The sequence below is a fragment of the Salvelinus namaycush genome, chromosome 25 (genome assembly GCF_016432855.1).
Source record: "Salvelinus namaycush isolate Seneca chromosome 25, SaNama_1.0, whole genome shotgun sequence".
Classification (NCBI taxonomy): Eukaryota; Metazoa; Chordata; class Actinopteri; order Salmoniformes; family Salmonidae; genus Salvelinus; species Salvelinus namaycush.
In genome coordinates this window covers 33,348,189-33,364,391 of record NC_052331.1, presented here as the reverse complement: position 1 = coordinate 33,364,391, position 16,203 = coordinate 33,348,189, and the positions used below count along the sequence as shown (strand labels likewise).

At 43.1% G+C, this 16,203-nt stretch overlaps 1 protein-coding gene across 1 annotated transcript; it reads left to right on the top strand.

Annotated features, from left to right (window-relative positions):
• The first annotated feature begins 1,439 nt into the window (after positions 1–1,439).
• On the top strand, positions 1,440–15,154 carry LOC120020568 (vesicle-trafficking protein SEC22b-B-like). The gene is made up of 5 exons (XM_038964273.1): positions 1,440–1,661; positions 9,782–9,891; positions 11,176–11,336; positions 11,831–11,977; positions 14,121–15,154. Exons 1-5 carry the CDS (start codon positions 1,587–1,589, stop codon positions 14,273–14,275), a joined length of 648 nt encoding a protein of 215 aa, XP_038820201.1. The 5' UTR covers positions 1,440–1,586; the 3' UTR covers positions 14,276–15,154.
• The last annotated feature ends 1,049 nt before the right edge of the window (positions 15,155–16,203 follow it).

Sequence of the window (16,203 nt, the reverse complement as noted above, 5' to 3'; positions counted from 1 at the left end):
ACAGACGTTTCGGCTTTACAGCCTTCTTCAGTGTGTAGGACAGAGGCAAGCCAGAAGTGGGATGCAGACCAGGGTGGTATGCTGCTGGAAGCGGAGGAGTGGGGGTGAAGAGTAGGGGAGGAGTGGTGGTGAAGGATATACATTCCAGATAGAAGTGGCCCATAACCACAGATCTGAACTTAACCATCAGGAGGATGGGAAAATATCTGACCTTGTGTCAGTGACTAGTCAATTAACTTGCCTATTAGCAGGCCACCCAAATGAACATTCCACCATGATTAAGTAATCATGAATATCCAATAATATCCCACTGGCCAAGGCCTTCACTAAGTCTACATGAATATATGAAGAGGCCTTGCTTTTTAATTGTCCAATCACAACACACGGTTTAGCGATGCGCAGTCGTAAACTCCAATCACAACTGCTGCACCTCACAACATGGGCCATTCAAAGGCGTTCGCGATGCCAATGGTGCCAACGCGCGGGGTAATCTCCTGCGAGACGGATTGGGCCACCAGCAAATGGAGGGACGTGACAATTAGGAATATGCGTTCGTGACCCAATCAAGTTACCAGCGATGTCTTGTACGAATGGTAGACGAGAGAGTATATAAATAATGGCTGGTTGTGTGTGCTATTGAGGCATGTTTGTTGATGGTCAAGAGCAGGGATACATTTTTTATAACATGAGCCCTCAAATGGAGACGTATTGTTTGTACTGCAAACATGCAATAGGCTATATGGTCATGTATGCCATCATCAGGCTATTTCAATGCATCGAGGATGCGATCAATTGAGCTTTATTTATAGGCAGGCTATAGCAACTATTATTATTTTATTTCATAAGGAAGAGCTGGAAAACGGGACCAGAATTGAATTTAAATGAAAAACTGAAGAAAGCTAAATATCAGCGTTTGAGTATAATAACAAAAGAAAATCCAATAAGAACACGGTTCCATTGCACAAAGATTCCCTATACAAAGAGCCAGCAAACCTTAACACAAACAAAACGACTGGACAAGACAAAATACAAATATACAATGTTATCGCAAGGACAAACATTAGTAAATTTACCATTTTTTACAGGATCTGTTCATGGTTCTCTGCCTGTATTGGTTCTTAGGCGTTCGACCAGCTTCAAAGGACAGGCACCGGCATCAGGGACATCTGCATCTCTAAATACACCATCAGACATAAGCAATCGAGGTGCTATCCGTCTGGCTCACTGTCTGGTCCGGTCTGGATAATCGAACTTCATGAGACAAAAATATAAACAAAATTACATTACAACATATTGTCGTTTTTTTTGCAACAAATTCAGTTGCGTTTGTTATTGTATAACTGACAAACGATACAGTTATGGCTATTTGTAAGAAAGTTGCAAAAAAAAGGATTTGCAGTCGGACCCAATTCCAGGGCGCAACAACATGGACTTCCGGCCAGCTCACACATCGAGCTTCCCTCCAGCGCGTCAGATTTGACAGCAGAAGCTACGCAGCCAAGTTTATAGGAAGTTTCAAGTTTCGGCACAGCCAGTAAACACCTACAACTCAATCTGTAGTGTGAATTTGAGAGATTTCGGTCAATATGGTTTTGCTGACAATGATCGCTCGGGTAGCAGATGGACTGCCGCTTGCTGCATCGATGCAAGAAGACGAGCAGGTTTGAATTAATAAAATGTGTTTCCTAGCTAACGTTAGCCCTTGATCACGACTCGGTGTCATTACATTGCACATAAGTAATTTGACGAAGGCGTCTTCTGTATGTGGGTGTTGTGTCAATCTGAACATTTACACACATCGCTTGCGGTACAGTTTTTGGAAGCACGCACGCACCCATGGCCCATGGTGTGAGCTGCTTTGAAAGGACCTTGTCTTTCAAATCAGCTAGAAATAATATATTTTTAATTTTTTTATTTGATACACACCTTGAAAGGGTTAGTGTTCCCACATGGCCATATCTCCATGGTACAGCGCAAGTTTACGGAAAACATACTGAAGACAAGAGGCAACCACCTGTGTTAATTAAAGTTAGCTAGCTATCTAGAAAATCGAATTTTATTTGTCACATGCGCCGAATACAACGGGTGTAGAAATGCTTACTTACAAGCCCTTAACAAACAATGCAGTTTAAAGAAAAACGAGTGTTAAGTAAAAAATAAGTAAGTTAAAAAATAACAAATAATTAAAGAGCAGCAGTAAAATAACAGTAGCGAGGCTATATACAGGGGGTACCGGTAAAGAGTCGATATGCGGGGGCACGGGTTATTTGAGGTAATATGTACATGTAGGTAGAGTTAAAGTGACTATGCATAGATAACAAACAGAGAGTAGCAGCAGCAGCGTAAAAGGGGAGCAATGCAAATAGTCTGGGTAGCCATTTGATTAGCTGTTCAGGAGTCTTATGGCTTGGGGGTAGAAGCTGTTAAGAAGCCTTTTGGACCTAGACTTGGTGCTTCGGTACCGCTTGCCGTGCGGTAGCAGAGAGAACAGTCTATGATTAGGGTGGCTGGAGTCTTTTTAGTGCCCTCCTCTGACACTGCCTAGTAAAGAGCTCCTGGATGGCAGGAAGCTTGGCCCCAGTGATGTGCTGGGCCGTAAGCACTACCCTCTGTAGTGCCTTGCGGTCGGAGGACAAGCAGTTGCCATGCCAGGCAGTGATGCAACCAGTCAGAATGCTCTCGATGATGCAGCTGTAGAACTATTTAAGGATCTGAGGACCCATACCAAATCTTTTCAGTCTCCCGAGGGGGAATAGGCTTTGCATGCCCTCTTCATGACTGTCTTGGTGTGTTTGGACCATGACAGTTTCTTGGTGATGTGGACACCAAGGAACTTGAAGCTCTCAACCTGCTCCACTACAGCCCCGTTCGTTGATGAAAATGGGTGCGTGCTCGGTCCTCTTTTTGCTGTAGTCCACAATCATCTCCTTTGTCTTGTTCATGTTGAGGGAGAGGTTGTTGTCCTGGCACCACACGGCGAGGTCTCTGACCTCCCTATAGGCTGTCTCATCTTTGTCGGTGATCAGGCCTACCACTGTTGGGTCGTTGGCAAACTTAATGAGGGTGTTGGAGTCGTGCCTGGCCATGCAGTCATGCGTGAACAGGAAGTGCAGGAGGGGAGTGAGCCCGCACCCCTGAGGGGCCCCCGTGTTGTGGATCAGCGTGGCGGATGTGTTGTTACCTATCCTTACCACCTGGGGGCGGCCCGTCGGGAAGTCCATGATCCAGTTGCAGAGGGAGGTGTTTAGTCCCAGGGTCCTTAGCTTAGTGATGAGCTTTGAGGGCACTATGGTTTTGAACGCTACGCTGTAGTCCATTAATAGCATTCTCACAAAGGTGTTATTTTTGTCCAGGTGGGAAAGGGCAGTGTGGTGTGCAATAGAGATTGCATCATCTGTGGATCTGTTGGGGCGGTATGCACATTGGAGTGGGTCTAGGGTTTCTGGAATAATGGTGTTGATGTGAGCCATGTCCAGCCTTTCAAAGCACTTCATGGCTACAGATGTGAGTGCTATGGGTCGGTAGTCATTTAGGCAGGTTACCTTAGTCCCTGTGCCCAGGAACACTATGGTGGTGTGCTTGAAACATGTTGGTATTGACTCAGTCACTGACAGTTTGAAAATATAAGTGAAGACACTTGCCAGTTGGTCAGTGCATGCTCGGTGTACAAGTCATGGTAATCCGTCTGGCCCTGCGGCCTTGTGAATGTTGACCTGTTTAAAGGTCTTAAGCACATCGGCTACGGAGAGCGCGATCACACTGTCGTCTGGAACAGCTGATGGTCTCATGCATGCTTCAGTGTTGCTTGCCTCGAAGTGAGCATTGAAGTAATTTAGCTCGTCTGGTAGGCTTGTGTCACTTGGCAATGTGCTTCCCTTTGTAGTCTGTAATAGTTTGCAAGCCCTGCCACATCCGACGAGTGCTAGAGCCGGTGTAGTACGATTCAATCTTAGTCCTGTATTGACGCTTTGCCTGTTTTATGGTTGTTCGGAGGGCAGCTCCTTGAAAGCGACAGCTCTACCCTTTAGCTCAGTGCAGATGTTGCCTGTAATCCATGGCTTCTGGTTGGGGTATGTACAGTCACTGTGAGGACGACGTCATCAATGCACTTATTGATGAAGCCAGTGACTGATGTGGTGTACTCCTCACTGCTATCGGAAGAATTCAGGAACATATTCCAGTCTGTGCAAGCAAAACAGTCCTGTAGCTTAGCATCTGTGTCATCTAACCACTTCTTTATTGACCGAGTTACTGGTGCTTCCTGCTTTAGTTTTTGCTTGTAAGCAGGAATCAGGAGGATAGAATCATGGTCAGATTGTCCAAGTGGAGGGCGATGGAGTGCTTTGTACGCATCTCTGTGTGTGGAGTAAAGGTGGTCTAGAGTTTTTTTCTTTCTTTCTCTTGTTGCCCACATAACATGCTGGTAGAAATTAGATAAAACGGATTTAAGTTTCCTGCATTAAAGTCCCCGGCCGCTAGGAGCGCTGCCTCTGGATGAGCCTTTTCCTGTTTGCTTATGGCCGTATACAGCTCATTGGTTGCTGTCTTAGTTCCAGCATTTGTTTGTGGTGGTAAATAGACAGCTACGAAGAAAATAGATAAACTCTCTTGGTAAATAGTGTGGTCTACAGCTTGTCATGAGATACTCTACCTCAGCCAAGCAAAACCTTGAGACTTCCTTACTATTAGATTTTGTGCACCAGCTGTTGTTTACAAATATACACAGACCGCCACCCCTTGTATTACCGACGACGGCTGTTCTATCTTGCCGATGCAGCGTAAACCCCGCCAGCTGTATGTTATTAATGTCGTCGTTCAGACACGACTCGTGAAACATAAGATATTACAGTTTTTAATGTCCCATTGGTAGGATATTTGTGATTGTAGTTCATCTATTTTGTTATCCAGTGATTATACGTTGGCTAATAGGACTGATGGTAGAGGCAGATTACCCACTCGCCGTCGGATCCTTACAAGGCACCCCGACCTACGTCCCCGATATCTCCGTCGCTTTCTAATGTGAATCACAGGGATTTGGTTCTTCTCGGGTGTCTGAAGTAAATCCTTTGCCTCTGATATCCTGATATCTTGAAGCTCTTTTCGGTCATAAGAGACAGTGTCAGAAACATTATGTACAAAATAAGTTACAAATACACACAATAGCACAATTGGTTAGGAGACCGTAAAATGGCAGCCATCTCCGGTGCCATTATTTATTATGCTCAGAACACCTGTATGTAAGTGTGACTCAGGAAGTGGAAGCTGTATGTATTAGAGGTCGACCGATTATGATTTTTCAACACCGATTTATTGGAGGACCAAAAAAGCCGATACCGATTAATCGGCCAATTTCTATATATATTTGTAATAATGACAATTAGAACAATACTGAATGAACAATGAACCCTTTTATTTTAACTTAATATAATACATAAAATCTATTTAGTCTCAAATGAATAATGAAACATGTTCACTTTGGTTTAAATAATGCGAAAAGAAAGTAAAAATGCAATATATGCCTTGTAAAAAAGCTAACGTTTAAATTTCTTGCTCAGAACATGAGAACATGTGAAAGCTAGTGGTTCAATATTCCCAGTTAAGATGTTTTAGGTTGTAGTTATTATAGGAATTATGACGCGTCGACTATTTCTCTGTATACCATTTGTATTTCATATACCTTTGACTATTGGATGGTCTTACACTATAGTATTGCCAGCCTAATCTCAAGAGTTGATAGGCTTGAAGTCATAAACAGCGCTGTGCTTCAAGCATTGCTAAGAGCTGCTTCCAAATGCAGTAAAGTGCTGTTTGAATGAATGCTTACGAGCCTGCTGCTGCCTACCACCGCTCAGTCAGACTGCTCTATCAAATTAATTATAATAAACACACAAAAATACGAGCCTTTGCTCATTAATATGGTCCAATCCGGAAACTATAATTTCGAAAACAAAACGTTTACTCTTTCAGTGAAATACGGAACCATTCCGTATTTTGTTGAACGGGTGGCAACCCTAAGTCTAAATATTGCTGTTACATTGCACAACCTTCAATATTATGTACAATTCTGGCAAATTTATTACGGTCTTTGTTAGGAAGAAACAGTTCGCAACGATCCAGGCGACCCAAACTGTTGCATATACCCTGACTCTGCTTGCACTGAACGCAAGATAAGTGACATAATTTCCCTAGTTAATATTGCCTGCTAACTAAATATGCAGGTTTAAAAAAAAATATATACTTCCGTGTATTGATTTTAAGAAAGGCATTGATGTTTATGGTTAGGTAAATTTGTGCAAAGAATGTGCTTTTTTCGCGAATGCGCTTTTGTCAAATCATCACCCTTTTGGAAAAGTTGAAGTAGGCTGTGATTCGATGATAAATTAACAGGCACCGCATTGATTATATGCAACGCAGGACAAGCTAGTTAACCTAGTAACATCATCAACCATGTGTAGTTAACTAGTGATTATGTGAAGATTGATTGTTTTATAAGAAAAGTTTAATGCTAGCTAGCAACTTCCCTTGGCTCATTGCAGCCACAAGGTCCTTTTGACGCTGCACTCACGTAACAGGTGGTCAGCCTGCCACACAGTTTTCTCATGGATTGTAATGTAATCGGCCATAATTGGCGTCCAAAAAGGCCAATTACTGATTGTTATGAAAACTTGAAATCGGCCCTAACCGATTAATCGGCCAACCTCTAGTATGGATCTGTGCAAAACTGAGACAGTAAGTGTATTTTTTTATTTATTTGAAGGATTCTTTCTCGCTGTTGAAAGATAAGGGCCATATGTTTCGAAAGCCATATTGCAAGCAATGATTATTGACGTTTCTAAGCGTTAAATCACAGCGTTGGGATTGTAGTTAACCTGAACCAGTCTTCGGTAAAGCTTATGGCTGAGAACTCTAGGGAGAAGGCAGAATGATACCTGGAGTTTGAGAGCTACACTATACAGTGCATTCGGAAAGTATTCAGACCCTTCACTTTTTCCACATTTTGTTAAGTTACAGCCTTATTCTGAAATGGATCAAGTAATTTCCCCCCCCCCTCATCAATCTACACACAATACCTCATAAAGACAAAGTAAAAACAGGTTATTAGACTTTTTTTTACTTATTAAAAAGAAAAAGCAGAAATACCTTATTTACATAAGTATACCCTCAGAGCAAAAACCAAGCCATGAGGTCGAAGGAATTGTCTGTCGAGCTCCGAGACAGGACTGTGTCGAGACAGATCTGGGCAAGGGTACCAAAAAATGTCTGCAGCATTGAAGGTCCCCAAGAACACAGTGGCCTCCATCATTCTTAAATGGGAGAAGTTTGGAACCACCAAGACTCTTCCTAGACCTGGCCACCCGGCCAAACTGAGCAATTGGGGGAGAAGGGCCTTGGTCAGGGAAGTGAACGCAATCTCTGGAGAGACCTGAAAATAGCTGTGCAGCGACGCCCCCCATCCAACCTGACGGAGCTTGAGATGATCTGCAGAAAAGAATGTGAGGAATTCATTTTTCAAATGTATTTCTAAAGCTCTTTTTACATTAGCAAATGTCACAAAGTGCTATACAGAAACCCCAAACAGCAAGCGATGTAGAAGCACGGTGGCTAGGAAAACTCCCTAGAAAGGCACGAACCTACGAAGAAACTCCCAAAATACATGTGCCTAGCTTGTAGCGTCATACCCAAGACAACTCGAGGCTGTAATTGCTGCCAAAGATGCTTCAACAAAGTACTGAGTAAAGTGTCTGAATACTTATGTAAATGTGATTTGAGTTTTTTTATTTTTAATAAATTAGCAAAAAGTTCTAAAAGCTGTTTTTGCTTTGTCATTATGGGGTATTGTGTGTAGATTGATGGGGGGGACAATTTAATACATTTTAGAATAAGGCTGTAACATAACAAAAAGTGAAGGGGTCTGAAAACTTTCCCGAATGCACTGTATATACAAAAGTGGACACCCTTCTAAATGAGTGGATTTGGTTATTTCAGCCACACCTGTTGCTGATAGTTGTTTGAGCGCACAGCCATGCAATCTCCATAGTCAAACATTGACAGTAAAATGACCTTACTGAAGAGCTCCATGACTTTCAACGTGGCACCGTCATAGGATGCCACCTTTCCAACAAGTCAGTTAGTCAAATTTCTCCCCTGCTAGAGCAGCCCTGGTCAACTGTAAGGGCTGTTATTGTGAAGTGGAAATGTCTAGGAGCAACAACGGTTCAGCAGCAACGTGGTAGCCACAAACTCAGAGAGCGGGACCGCCGAGTGTTGAAGCGTGTAAAAATCGTCTGTCCTCGGTTACAACACTCACTACCGAGTTCCAACCTGCCTCTGGACGCAACGTTCGTCTGGAACTTCAGAAAATGGGTTTCCATTGCCGAGCAGCCGCACACAAGCCTAAGATCACCATACACAATGCCAAGCGTCGGCTGGAGTGGTGTAAAGCTCGCCACCATTGGACTCTGGAGCAGGGGGAAATGCGTTCTCTGGAGTGATGAAGAATCAGCATCACCATCTGGCAGTGCGACAGAATGAATCTGGTTTTGAGAGATGCCAGGAGAACACTATCTGCCCCAGTAGATAGTGCCAACTGTAAAGTTTGGTGGTGGAGGAATAATGGTCTGGGGCTGTTTTTCATGGTTCGGGCTAGGCCCCTTAGTTCCAGTGAAGGGAAATCTTAATGCTACAGCATAAAATTACATTCCAGACAATTCAGTGCTGCACAACTTTGTGGCAACAGTTTGGGGAAGGCCTTTTCCTCTTTCAGCATGACAATGCCCCCATGCACAAAGCGAGGTCCATACAGAAATGGTTTGTTGATCGATGTGGAAGAACTTGACTGGCAGAGCCCTGACCTCAACTCCATCTTACACCTTTGGGATGAATTTGAACGGTGACTGCGAGATAGGCCTAATCGCCCAATGTAACGGATGTGAAATGGCTAGCTAGTTAGCGGGTACGCGCTAGTAGCGTTTCAATCAGTTACGTCACTTGCTCTGAAACCTAGAAGTAGGGTTGCACCTTGCTCTGCAAGGGCCGTGGCCTTTGTGGAGCGATGGGTAACAATGCTTCGTGGGCGACCGTTGTTGATGTGTGCAGAGGGTCCCTGGTTCGCGCCCGGGTCGGGGCGAGGGGACGGTTTAAAGTTATACTGTTACATTGATGCTGTTGACCCGGATCACTGGTTGCTGCGGAAAAGGAGGAGGTTGAAAGGGGGGTGAGTGTAACGGATGTGAAATGGCTAGCTAGTTAGCGGGTACGCGCTAGTAGCGTTTCAATCAGTTACGTCACTTGCTCTGAAACCTAGAAGTAGGGTTGCACCTTGCTCTGCAAGGGCCGCGGCTTTTGTGGAGCGATGGGTAACGACGCTTCGTGGGTGTCAGTTGTTGATGTGTGCAGAGGGTCCCTGGTTCGCGCCCGGGTCGGGGCGAGGGGACGGTTTAAAGTTATACTGTTACACCAACATCAGTGCCCAACCTCACTAATGCTCTTGTGGCTGAATGGCAGCAATGTTCCAACATCTAGTGGAAACCCTTCTCGGGAGGACGGTTATAGCCGCATACTTTTGGTCATGTAGCATACTTCCTAACTAACTTAACTAGCTAGCTAGTTAGAAGGCTAAATCATGTTTGTAAAGTTAGCAAGGCTAAGTTGTATCATATTCTGATGAATACTACTAGCTAACATTTTATTTTTCCCATTTGCGTTCTATCAGATATAGTGTAGCTGTTTGTTATAACTGCAAACGTGTTATTTTATACCCCTTTATCTCGCCTATGTTTAGTCAGGAAGAGACTTGCAACACTACCAGAGCCAGGCTAAGCAGCTCTGCCGCAAACTCAATGCCCAGAGCCCCAACAGATGTACCCTGGAGGCTGGGGTCATGTCTTTCCAGTAAGTATTGTTAGAAGTGGATTTTCTTAATATATATTTTTTATATATCTTTTACGTTTGTCTTAAATAATATCATAGTCACTACTGCATCCAGATTGATATTGTTGGGGAAGGTTACTACACTGAACAAATATATCAACGCAAAGTGTTGTTTTTTTTTAGCTGAAATAAAAAATCCCAGAAAAGTTCCATACGCACAAAAAGCTTATTTCTGTCAAATTTTGTGCACAAATTTGTTTGCATCCCAGTTAGTGAGCATTTCTCCTTCGCCAAGATAATCCATCCACCTGACAGGTGGCATATCAAGAAGCTGATTAAACAGCATGATCATTACACAGGTGCACCTTTTGCTGGGGACAATAAAAGGCCACTTGAAAATGTACAGTTTTGTCACACAACACAATGCCACAGATGTTTTGAGGGCGTGCGCAATTAGCATGCTGACTGCAGGAATGTCTACCAGAGCTGTTACCACATAATTTTATGATAATTTCTCTACCATAAACTGCCTCCAATGTCGTTTTGGAGAATTTGGCAGTATGTCCAACCAGCCTCAGAACCGCAAACCACACGTAACCACGCCAACCCAGGACCTCCACATCAGGCTTCGTCACGTGCGGGAGCGTCTGAGGGGGGTTGCTGAGGAGTATTTCTGTCTGTAATAAAGCCCTTTTGTGGGGAAAAACTAATTTTGATTGGCTGAGTCTGGCTCCCCAGTGGGTGGGCCTGACTGCCAAGTTGGTGGGCCTATGCCCTCCAAGGCCCACCCATGGCTGCACCCCTGCCCAGTCATGTGAAATCCATAGATTAGGGCCTAAAGAATTTGTCAATTTAGTGATTTCCTTAATATGAACTGTAACTCAGTAAAATCTTTGAAATTGTTGTTTATATTTTTGTTCAGTATAATAAGCTAATGAAGATGAATTTCTCTTTCACACACACAGCCAATAGGATCGTAGTTGGAAGGACTAGACACACACACACACTCTACAGGCTCTCCTTGGCTGAACATGCAAAATTGTACCAAAAAGTTACTTATTAATTGAGTAACTATTGACTAACTGATAATAACCAGGCTGATGAGGCCTTAAGAACAGAGTTTTTTGTGAGTAAACTAGGCAAGACTGGTTATGTGGACAGTGGTAACTCTGGAGACTATTACCCTTTTACGATAACTCCCTAGCCTGTCACTGGACGGATGCTGTGGGTCTATGTGGAAATCTCAATCAAGCTTCACGATAACTCTGTTACTTTCCACTAACATACTAATGTCTGTCTCCCCAGCTATGTATTAGAACATGGTGTATGCTACTTGGCCTTGTGCGAAGCTGTGTTTCCCAAGAAGCTGGTCTTTGGGTACCTGGAAGACCTCCAGACAGAATTCCAAGAGCAGTATGGAAAGAAAGTCCCCACAGTCTCCAGGCCGTACTCTTTCATTGAGTTTGGTGAGAGGTTTTCTTTTTTCACTCATTATCGTCCCATTAAGACATCCCAGGCAAACAAAAAGCATTTGGGAAATGTCCTTTCCTTCATAATGCCTTTCCTTCATAACTCCTTTCCTTAATCCACACTGATGTAAAAAAACAACAACTAAATAAGTCTGGCAAAAGCAAATTCCCTGCTATATTGCTTTCCCCCATTCCATGTTTTTTGATTCAGTGCAGAGACAAGTAGACAACTATAGGATGCCACATTAGAGTAGGGTGTCAGGTAGCCTAGAGGTAAGAGCGTTGGGCCAGTAACCTGAAGGTCGCTGGCTTGAATCCCTTAGCCAACAAGGTGAAAAATCTGTTGGTGCCCTGAAGGAAGGCACTTAACCCTAATTGCTCCTGTAAGTCGCTCTGGATAAGAGGGTCTGCTAAATGACTTAATGTAATTGAGATGCACCATAAACCAACACTTAGTGTGTAATTGCGTCTCATCCTTCCTCTGTCCTCAGACACGTACATCCAGAAAACAAAAAGAACCTACATTGACAGCAGGGCACGGAGGAACCTGGGCAGCATCAACACAGAGCTGCAGGGTGTCCAGCGGATCATGGTGGCAAACATTGAAGAGGTCCTGCAACGAGGAGAGGCCCTATCGGGTAATTTATAATAATTATACCTCGTACAGTACACAGCCCTTGCATCAAACCCACCATACAGACATAAAATACACACAATTCATTTAAAAGGGATAGTTTAGCAGATGTTTTCATACATACAGTTGAAGTCAGAAGTTTACATACACTTAGGTTGGAGTCATTAAAACTCGTTTTTCAACCACTCCAGAAATTTCGTGCACACAAGTAATTTTTCCAACAATTGTTTACAGACAGATTATTTCACTCATAATTCACTGTATCACAATTCCAGTGGGTCAGAAGTTTACATACACTAAGTTGACTGTGCCTTTAAACTGCTTGGAAAATTCCAGAAAATGATGTCAGGGCTTTAGAAGCTTTTGATAGGCTAATTTACATCATTTGAGTCATTTGGAGGTACCTGTGGATGTATTTCAAGGCCTACCTTCAAACTCAGCGCCTCTTTGCTTGACATCATGGGAAATCAAAAGAAATCAGCTAAGACCTCAGAAAAAAAATTGTAGACCTCCACAAGTCTGGTTCATCCTTGGGAGCAATTTCCAAACTCCTGAAGGTACCACGTTCATCTGTACAAACAATAGTACGCAAGTATAAACACCATGGGACCACGCAGCCGTCATACCGCTCAGGAAGGAGACGCGTTCTGTCTCCTAGAGATTAACATGCTTTAGTGCGAAAAGTGCAAATCAATCCCAGAACAACAGCAAAGGACTTTGTGAAGATGCTGGAGGAAACAGATACAAAAGTATCTATATCCACAGTAAAACGAGTCCTATATCGACATAACCTGAAAGGCCGCTCAGCAAGGAAGAAGGCACTGCTCCAAAACCTTAATTAAAAAAGCCAGACTACGGTTTGCAACTGCACATGGGTACAAAGATCGTACTTTTTGGAGAAATGTCCTCTGGTCTGATGAAACAAAAATAGAACTGTTTGGCCATAATGACCATTGTTATGTTTGGAGGAAAAAGGGGGAGGCTTGCAAGCCGAAGAACACCACCCCAACCGTGAAGCATGGGGGTGGCAGCATCATGTTGTGGGGGTGCATTGCTGCAGGAGGGACTGGTGCACTTCACAAAACAGATGGCATCAAGAGGAAGGGAAATTATGTGGATATATTGAAGCAACATCTCAAGACATCAGTCAGGAAGTTAAAGCTTGGTCGCAAATGGGTCTTCCAAATGGACAATGATCCCAAGCATACTTCCAAAGTTGTGGCAAAATGGCTTAAGGACAACAAAGTCAAGGTATTGGAGTGGCCATCACAAAGCCCTGACCTCAATCCCATAGAAAATTTGTGGGCAGAGCTGAAAAAGTGTGTGTGAGCAAGGAGGCCTACAAACCTGACTCAGTTACACCAGCTCTGTCAGGAGGAATGGGCCAAAATACCCCCAACTTATTGTGGGAAGCTTGTGGAAGGCTACCCGACACGTTTTACCCAAGTTAAACAATTTAAAGGCAATGCTACCAAATACTAATTGAGTGTATGTAAACTTCTGACCCACTGGGAATGTGATGGAAGAAATAAAAGCTGAAATAAATCCTTCTCTCTACTATTATTCTGACAATTCACATTCTTAAAATAAAGTGGTGATCCTAACTGACCTAAGACAGGGAATTTTTACTTGGATTAAATGTCAGGAATCGTGAAACTGAGTTTAAATGTATTTGGCTAAGGTGTATGTAAACTTCCGACTTCAACTGTATAGTTGTCTAACATGGAGCTGGGTCCATATTCAGTGACATCAGTTGTTGAATCGCAATATCTATTAAATAGCAACCATCACTTTCATACATCAGTTATCACCAGCACAATACCAGTTGCAACATGTGAAAAAGGCACATTTCTAAGTTTTGTAGAATACTTTAAAAAAAAGTTCTATCTGATGACATCAAAGTTAAAACAGTGATTTTCCAAACACTGAGGTTCACAGTTACACATACTCTCCCTTGTATTAGAAAATTGTTGCACATTTTGAAAATCCCCGTTTTTTAAAACTTTTAGTCGTACTTTGATGTCAGGAATTGCCCATCTTTCCTATTAATTTATGATTGAAGCCTGCATACATTCACGGTTAGATATAATGCAGCTATTGGTTACATTACGGTCCTAAATATTAATCAGAATTTTTTTTCCCTCCAGCTCTCGACACCAAAGCCAGCAATCTGTCCAGCCTTTCAAAGAAGTACCGCAGCGATGCCAAGTACCTGAACACCCGATCCACCTATGCTAAGATAGCAGCCGGGGCAGTCTTCTTCATTACACTTATCGTCTATGTGCGTTTCTGGTGGATATGATGCGTAAGGACTGTGAAAGAGGAGATAGTCTGGGTTCCCTTTGTAACCAAATATTAAAACTGTCAATTGTAATATATTAAGCTTTGCTGTTAACAGAAACCATTAAGTTCCTACATGGGTGCCTTAGGGGGAGGCTGGGACCTTGTACATGGGTGCCTTAGGGGGAGGCTGGGACCTTGTACATGGGTGCCTTAGGGGGAGGCTGGGACCTTGTACATGGGTGCCTTAGGGGGAGGCTGGGACCTTGTACATGGGTGCCTTAGGGGGAGGCTGGGACCTTGTACATGGGTGCCTTAGGGGGAGGCTGGGACCTTGTACATGGGTGCCTTAGGGGGAGGCTGGGACCTTGTACATGGGTGCCTTAGGGGGAGGCTGGGACCTTGTACATGGGTGCCTTAGGGGGAGGCTGGGACCTTGTACATGGGTGCCTTAGGGGGAGGCTGGGACCTTAGGGGGAGGCTGGGACCTTGTACACGGGTGCCTTGGGGGGAGGGTGGGACCTGTTCTGTGTAGTGGATGGACTCCTGTCTGTTTCAGTTGTGTGTCATGTCACATACCTGTATGGACACATACTGACCTGTGGTTGCTAATGTGAGCGAGGTGTAGCTTTCTGTGCATTCATAGTGTTTGTATAATCCCATTCGCTGGATTATAAAAGGGATTGAAAATGCGTTATCAATGTTTACAATAGGTGGGGGTTCTTTACCATGTCTTTGAAGGAAAATTCTATATGCAAATGGTCTTAAGTGTGAAACAACTTGTTACCGTGAGTTTATTGTTTACAAAACATACATAATTGTAAGTAATTATTTGTTGAAAGGTATATTTACTATCTTCTCAATGTTTATCAGATTACAAAAATAAAAATTTGGAACACTACATGTTGAAATTAGAAATAATCCTCAAAAAAAATTGTGGCACGGTTAAACGCACACACACGCTCATACCTGAAATGCACATAAGCATGCAAGCCTCTTCAATGACCCAGTCGGTCAATAGGTCTGCGCCACAAGATTCTCCCTCTGGAAAACAAAAGGCACCAATGAGACGATCAGAATCCCCATTTGTACAACACTATTTACCATCATAGACTACTTCATCCAAACGTATGCCTGGAACTTTTGAGCTTTCAAACATATTCTCAAGATAAGTGTGACAAAGTGCAGTTTATGTTTGATAGTGGTCTCACATCATTGTAGGTCAAACATGCAGTTAGTTTTTGAAGAGTCAGTCCAGGTTACAAAGTCTATCATATTTCTGATTAAATAAATAATGTAGGATTTGGGGACAGTGCAGCTGGTTTGAGCAATGACAAGATGTTAGAAAATAAAAAAGTAGTCAAGACAAAATCAAAACCCAACACTTACCTAGTGACAAGGAGAGCTGGGTCTGTGACAGTCTCTGGTCCCACACTAAGGTACAGTCAATGCCACAAAGCACTAAATACTGTAGATAATCACAGAAGCACAATCTAACATTTCAGAGGGTTGAAAAACACATTGCCACAGCACACATACACACAGCTCTACATCGTTCATGTACATTCATGTTCAGGTTCTGAGCCATTTGTAAGCTAACCGTTATGGTGGGCAGCCACCTCCTGGAAATCAGAGATGGAGATATAGACAATTTTCCTGTCCTGCAAAGTACTTTTGGGTGTCAGGGAAAATGTATGGAGTAAAAATAACATTATTTTCTTTAGGAATGTAGTGAAGTGAAAGTAGTCAAAAATATGAATATTAAAGTAAAGTACAGAAAACTACTTATGTAGTACTTTAAAGTATTTTTACTTAAGTACTTTACACCACTGCTTAACCCCCCCACAACAACTTTCACGGGTGCCCAGTGTGGCAGCCCCCTGCTCCAGTCTGTGTAAGTATGTGTGTCTTCCAGAAGGATTGGGATAAAGCAGAAGTCAAATTTCCATT